Source organism: Atta colombica, unplaced genomic scaffold, assembly GCF_001594045.1.
Source record: "Atta colombica isolate Treedump-2 unplaced genomic scaffold, Acol1.0 scaffold348, whole genome shotgun sequence".
Classification (NCBI taxonomy): Eukaryota; Metazoa; Arthropoda; class Insecta; order Hymenoptera; family Formicidae; genus Atta; species Atta colombica.
This window is the reverse complement of record NW_017259457.1, coordinates 99,642-107,452: the sequence shown is the minus strand read 5'-3', so window position 1 is coordinate 107,452 and position 7,811 is coordinate 99,642. Positions and strand designations below refer to the sequence as shown.

The 7,811-nt window shown below is 28.6% G+C and overlaps 1 protein-coding gene across 1 annotated transcript in view; it reads left to right on the top strand.

Moving 5' to 3' along the window:
* Positions 1-2,455: 2,455 nt before the first annotated feature.
* The window catches only part of LOC108690659 (plectin), a 6,545-nt gene continuing 1,189 nt past the window's right edge, over positions 2,456-7,811 (top strand). The window contains exons 1-13 of the mRNA XM_018198054.1: positions 2,456-2,551; positions 2,876-3,039; positions 3,160-3,200; positions 3,439-3,596; positions 3,683-3,787; positions 4,163-4,296; positions 5,484-5,815; positions 5,963-6,150; positions 6,506-6,745; positions 6,948-7,004; positions 7,062-7,290; positions 7,373-7,521; positions 7,622-7,723. Of these exons, the coding sequence (XP_018053543.1) occupies positions 2,456-2,551; positions 2,876-3,039; positions 3,160-3,200; positions 3,439-3,596; positions 3,683-3,787; positions 4,163-4,296; positions 5,484-5,815; positions 5,963-6,150; positions 6,506-6,745; positions 6,948-7,004; positions 7,062-7,290; positions 7,373-7,521; positions 7,622-7,723 (1,995 nt within the window). The remainder of the gene's footprint in view (positions 2,552-2,875; positions 3,040-3,159; positions 3,201-3,438; positions 3,597-3,682; positions 3,788-4,162; positions 4,297-5,483; positions 5,816-5,962; positions 6,151-6,505; positions 6,746-6,947; positions 7,005-7,061; positions 7,291-7,372; positions 7,522-7,621; positions 7,724-7,811) is intronic.

Below are 7,811 nucleotides of genomic sequence, written 5' to 3'. Positions count from 1 at the left end.
TATATATATGACTATATTGACTAGATACACACTATACACAATCTTCCTTCTTGTAATGTATCATATGATTTGCGCCATGTTTAGAATTAAGACATTAGCACCTCTGTATTTAGGGACCGACATTATTACATTTATTCTTTTCTCCTCTACTGTCGGTAAAAGCTTAGTTTTGTTTGCGTTGCTTGAAATTTCCCAAAATTTTTGTATTTAAAGTGAGATAAATATATATTCAAGCGTTGAAGGGAGAGAATATAGAAGATGAGTATAAAACTGAGTATAAAAATTCAAGCGACGCGAACAGACCTAATTTTTTTAATTCTTAATTAATTATGATTCTTAACGCAATAATTATATAATTATTGATTGACATTACGCTACAAATGTATCTAATGTTTATAAAGATTCACAAAATCTTCAGCATGCGCTGGTTAAATTAAATAAGCCAATTTCTTTGAATATGTAATGTATTTTTTACTTTATAAAAATTATTTGTATTACAAGCATTTGTATTACAAGCATGCCTATGTATTACAATAATTATAATTGTATACATAACACACATACATAAAATAAAACATACATAACATATATAAATAAATATAATAAATTTTATATAAATAAATATAATATACATATATAACTCCCGTAATACATACATACAGCATAGAATTTGCAGCAATATATCGCTGCAAAATCTCTGCAATATTGCTGCAACATGTAACAATTATTTTGTGCAACTTTGCGCTGTAGAGGAAATATAAATATAATAAACATATATGTATAACATAAAATAAAAATAATTGACATACGTACTGCGTATTTGATAAAAAGAACTTCGAAATATTTTGAAGTGAGCAAAATATTCAATAGTGACATTATATGAAATATTTAATTTCTTTTCATATGTATATTATATATGTAATGTATCATTATATTACACATACAATCTTTTTAGTTAGTTACACAAAAATATTTCTTCATTATATTCAAATTGCTATATACAATTTGATATAAAGTAACTCTATATTATTAAGAAATAACAAAGAAATCGCAGGTTATATTCACGCTACGCATATATCACTTATACATTTTGCTGGCTCAAGCAAAGAACGCGATGCAGTATTTCGAAGGTAAAAATATGAAGGTAAAAATTAATATTTCCAAATAAAATATTCTTTTCCTTTTAAACGGTACACATATTTCATGATTAATCTTTTAGGAAACCGTATATATAACATCTAATTTATTATTTATACATCAATTATTATATAATTACACATACTTCTTTTTGGATGTTTAAAATTAGTTAGTCTGTTGAAAAAAAACTAAAAAATGTTTTATCTATTAAATAATGATATTAAGATAATTAAATATTTTAATTATTATTATAACATAATATATTATGAATACATATAATACATATTAATATAATAATTATATGTTTATGTGTTCTGGTATTTATTAAATTATTATTATATATGATACATAATATTTTAATTATAGAAAATTATAGAAAATTACGTTGATACAAAAGATTGTAAATATTGTAAAATAAAATATTTAAAAAATGTTTATGTACAATAAAAGTTGTTTGTGTATTATGCAGAAACGACGGCCGCGTGCAAAAAATTCTCTGCAAAATTATTCTGATACGCATGAATGTTTTCCGACCAAAGCAAAGAGCATTCACAATTCGAAAGGACAAAGTTTTAAACAAAGTTATTCTAAGCTTCAGCGAAACGATGAATATTGTGATAATACGTCGTGTCTAAAAAAAGACGCGTTCGGTTCATTGGAATCTCTCTTTGATTTGAAGAAACCAATGAATTTAAACGATGCATTTCCTTTTGCATTCCATTATCATAAGCAAAAATTAATCAAAACATCCAACGCTACAAAATCAGAACCATTCGTAAAAGCATTATTTCTGCAATCCTTTTCATCACAGACAAATCTTGAGCCGTTTGTTTTCAAAGCGGTAATTATGCTATTATATTATAATATTCTATCGCATTTAATTCTCCAATTATTCGATTGCTTATTCGTTCTTATATACTTGAGTAACAAGAATTAATTTTCTATTGCTCAAAATCATTAAAAAATAAGAATAACAAAAGGCTGAAATAATAATTTATGGTTTTTTATAATTTTTATATATGAAATTTTATATATGAAATTTATACTTTCATATTTTATATCATGATAAAACTATATAATTTTTTCAGTATGAAAAACATGACAGAGTAAAAGTTAAACAAAATACAAATAATCAAATAAAGAAAAACATAGAAAACGAATTCCTGTTAGAAGTCTCAAAATCCGTGGAATTGCAATTAAATGATTTGATTCACTATCAACAAAATCGCTCAGTGTAATCATTTCTTTGTTTGCGTAGTATTTTTATATGTTATATCCAGTAATATCATAAAATATAATAACATGCGTATGTAGAAATATGGCTGAAAGGAAGAAACCAATCTGTGAGGTAAAAAAGAAAGAAAAGAAAGCAAATACAGTTGAAGACAATACTAGCGTAGACAAAGGATCTGCAGCTCTTAAGGATCTAGAAGATACTACCGTAGACAAAGGATCTGCAGCTCTTAAGGATCTAGAAGATACTACCGTAGACAAAGGAGCTGCAGCTCTCAAGGATCTAAAAAATACTACCGTAGACAAAGGAGCTGCAGCTCTTAAGGATCTAAAAGATACTACCGTAGACAAAGAAGCTGCAGCTCTTAAGGATCTAAAAAATACTACCGTAGACAAAGGAGCTGCAGCTCTTAAGGATCTAAAAAATACTACCGTAGACAAAAGAGCTGCAGCTCTTAAGGATCTAAAAAATACTACCGTAGACAAAGGAGCTGCAGCTCTTAAGGATCTAGAAGATCTTAAGGAACAACAAATTGAAACTAAAGAAAAGACTATTGATGAAGATGAGCGAGAAAGCGAAGCTAAGAATAAAGATGAAACTAATGGCAAAGACGAAGTTAAGAAATATATAAATAAAATTGATGATAAAGTTGAAGGAATTGAAATTGATAGAATTGAATTAAAAGATTTTAAAATTAAAGAAATTGAAGATTTTGAAATTAAAGAAATTGAAGATTTTAAAATTGAAGAAATTGAAGATTTTAAAATTGAAGAAATTGAAATCGAAATTGAGATCAAAGAAGAAAAAGCTGATGAAAAAATTGAATTTGGTAAAAATAACATGACAATAAAACAAATATTAAAGATAGAAATAATTTATCAGAAAAATCTCTGTTTTATATTTTATTTGATGGAAGATTTATATTTCAATTATTTAAAATTAATAACACAAATGATATAAATTAATAACATCTAATTAATAACATCTCATTTCTTTTTTCTTTCTCTTTCTCTCTTTCTTTCACTCTTTTATTTTCAAATTATTACATGTAAATTTTTAAAGTGTAGGTAAAATGATAATACTTGAGGAATTTGAAAAATCAATAATAAGCGCACCTGTTAAAACTGATGATATAATCACAGAAGTAAAAGTGATGAATGAGAGATTTATTCTGCTAACAGATGAAGTCGAACAATTAAAGCGTGAAATTTTTGAATTGTCAGAGGTAATCAGAGGTTTTATTATTAATTTATTTAATATAACTTTATTAATGTGATAATTATAATTTATAATAATATATTTCTTAATCAGAAATCCGAATTAACAGAAGAGGATAAGCTAGCGCTTCAAGAGAAGCAAAACATTCTCACTTCAAAAGTAGCGGAACTGGAGCAATTAACACAAAATATTCAAAAAGTATACGTATTATGAAAATATTTAAAAGATATATTGTATTATATACATATATATAGAATAGAATAGAATAGAATAGAATTTTATTTTTTACTTCAGCGTATATTACAGCCAAGAAGGGATATATACATATATTAGGTGTGAGAAAAAGTTCGTGGCGTTTTTCCCGTTAGATGACATTAAAAAAACGCCACACCTAATATATATAATCCTACTTAAATTTCTACTTATAAAAATTCCTACTTATATTTTACATGTAATCATATCTTTGCAATAAGCTTCTGCTAGAATTCTACAATAATGCGTGTCAATAAAATAAAATAAATAAAATAATATATTGCTAATTGTTAAAAATACAATGCGATAAATATATTGCAGGCGCGAGAGGAAGTAAAACAGCTTCGTAAAGTGGAAAAAGAAACTGAGATAAAAAAAAGAGACATAGAACCATTCAAAAAAATTTTAGAAGAAGATCACTTCGAGATACCGCAAATACAATATCCTGAAGATAAGTAAGTTATATTTTATTCATACAAAATGCTGCTAGTCAATCAAGATATTCTCGATCATGGTGGAAATACACAAGGTGAAACATTGCGTACAATGGCGATACTGGAAATAATCAATCAAATGTTACCTAATATGCAATTTCTTGCGTATATAATAGTTGATATACTGGAACAGCCAATCAAATTTTATCCAAAATTTACGCTGCTATTGTGCAACCATGGGAATGGCTCACCTTGTATATTTCCACCATGTTCTCGATCATATATTCTTATTAGGCTTCCAAGAGTAATTGTTTGTGGTTACGCGGACGTACTTCCAAAACTCGTAGTAGCGGATACCGAACGGAAGGGAAGGGAAAAGTGTTTTGAAAAATTAACCGGCAAGCTAACCGAGTCTTTAACGATGCAGGAAAAATTGGTCAAAGAAAACGCGCAATTGGAAGGTGGAAAGTACGCTTGTCTTTTGCATTAATAAATTCTAAATCTATATTCTATATATAAATAAAGTAAATGAATTATATTTAATTTTATTTATAACATTATATTATTTATAACATTATTATTTATAACATTATAAAAATTACGTCTACATATATAAAAATTTTTCAAGGAATATCTAATATTTGTTTAATTAATGTTATAACTATACATCTGATTATAAAATAGTATAAAGTATATATTAAGAGTTAAATTTAGATTTGCTTTTCATGTCTATATATTTTAAGAAAACAAACTAACTTAATATTTTAAACTAAAGTTAAAATAATTATAGCTTTAAATAAGATAAACAGAAACAAATGTATCAATTGACTTTTTCAGGACACTCGATATAATGCAAAAAAAATTTAATACCCGATAGTTACTTTATTTATATGACAAATAATAGACGATCAAATGAAAATTAAACGGTTCCCTCGGTGACGATTTCACGATGTTTTCAGCAATTTGAAGCATGTCAATCATACGTCACTTATATATACGTAATCCAGTTTGTTATGATATACTGATATCATAACAATGAATGAAATGTTCACGTTAATGATTGTTTCGTTCGCGAAAGTTTTATAACATCTTAATCTTAATTTTAAATAATCTTTTTATATTCGTCTCACTTTAATATATTCTGATATATTAAAATAAAAAGCGAAAAATGAAGATTGCATTGAAAGCTGTGGTGTCCTGCAAAATAGGTACAAACTAGAAGAAGCGTTGCTAGAAAAAGATACAGCTCTCGAAAGTTTACAGAAGAAGGTATGCGGCCTGCAAGCAGAAATGCGTATAATTGTCAAAGAAAATATGGAGTTGAGTCGCCAATTGGCTACTTTAAATCAACTAGTGATTAGACCTACTTGCTGTTACACCTGCCCAGGTGTTACGCCGTCTTCTCCATCAACCTCGCCGACATTATCTTCGCGTCCGCATGTCAGCGCGCAACCTCGAGACGACGTTTACTACCGATGCAAATGCTGTTTGCGATCGCCATATACTGACACATTATCACCAACTACGGAAACTGTATGCAGTAAGACGAATAATTGACAGAATATGATAGTTCAACCATTAAGAAATAATGTAATAGAAGCAAGATATTTTGCATATTTGTTAAAAGAATGGTTTGCAAAGGCGATAAATTTTTCTATAAAAAAAAAAAGAATGTTTAATCTCGCAGATTCGCCGAGGCTTACAGGAGGTGGATCGCCATCAGAAGAACGTTATCTCGCAGATAGCAACGATTTGCAAAACGTAGAGATGTGTTGCCGAGGTCCAGCTGTTGTTAAACCATTGCTTTCTCGGGGAACATGTCCTGCAGAATTGGAAAATAAATTTGCAACATATGGCAATAGTACTAAACAATTAGTAAGTTTTAAAACGTGTTTGAGAAAAACGCAATCCTTTCTACAATAGTAAAAATTGAGAACAATGTAAAAAATAATTAAAAAATTTTTTTTAAGCTGTAATCTTTACATTCCGTATATACAGTTTGATAAATATAAACAGTAAAAAGAGATAACAATTTTTATTCCATACATTTCTGTTTTAAAACTAATCAAAACTAATCCTTTATTTGTTGTTCATACATTAATTATATGAAATGATAAAACATATATAATATATATAATAAATTCTATATCTGATATTCTGTGAAAAATTAGTTAAAAAACTAATTGATGAAATTCATGGAATGTAATGTTGGTGCCAAATTTTATTCCAGGAACAACAATTAGGTAGTATGGAGACTGAGGTACGTAACATGCAGATGGAATTAGCAAATGTGCAGCGGGAACGACAACAATTGGAACAGCAACGTAAATTGCTCAAATGCACAGCACCGTGTGCACAGTGCGCTTGTTGCCCACCTCCGACTTCGACATGTGCGACACCCACGTCAGGACTTCCGTTAATGGGAATTTCCAAAGTACCTGCAATGTCTGCGATGCCTCTTACCCTACCTGTACGATTTATATTTTAACCAAATTTTTCAAATATCATTCATCTCAAACAATATATAAGTTTTTACGTGCATACTTCTTTTTAATATAATTTTTATATCCTATCTTCCATAATTAAATCGTGCTATTTGTTTTCGCTATTTATACTTTATAAAATTGATATAACTAGCGAGTAAAGAGTAATATATTTTTTATCAAATATAGACAACTACGCAGACTGCACCTCCAATGTGCACTGGTTCTTGTACAAACGCTACTATGGTAAGGTTATAAGCAAATTTAATTGTATAATCATAATAATATAACTTATGACCGAAGGGCACTAGTACTTGCGTTCAACAATTACGCGATCTTCGTGAACAATACGCCCGACTTCAAGATGATTATAAAAGTAAGTTGTGTGAGGTATCATGTATGAGGACAGAAGCAGAGAAATTCAAACAAGATTTGCGCGATGCAAAAGAAGAGAAGGAACGAATGGAGATAAAACTGATAGACGTTCAAGAACGATTAAAATTTCTAGAAACAGAGAAGGGAAAATTTGAAGGTAATTCACTATAGAAATAACAACTATGATGTAAAACTCTGATTTAATGTATATAACAAAAAGCATATTAATTTCGAGACAGGTCATAAGGAACATCTCATCGAACAGGAACAAGCTCTGATAGTAGCGAAGCAACGCTTTCGAGAAGCGCAAGATGAATTAGAGGAACTTCGTTCTTTGATCCAAGATCAAGCTGCTCAACTGGAAGATTATCGCAATAAATATTTGCAAGTTGTTATCGTTGCGATCATCTGAATAAATTATATTCGATATTTTTTCTCAAGTGTAAGCGATTATAAAAATGAAATCAATATAATCAATATAATCTTAGGCCCAGCAACAAGTTGAAGAACAGCGTAGACAACTAGACCTTATGGAAATGGACAATGCACGAATGAACGAGAATGTTACTTTGGAAATCGGACGTGTTAAAGTATATCAAATACTATGATATAATTGCAATTTGTTCGGATTGTGTAAAAATATTTTGTGTGTATATATATATATATATATATATATAT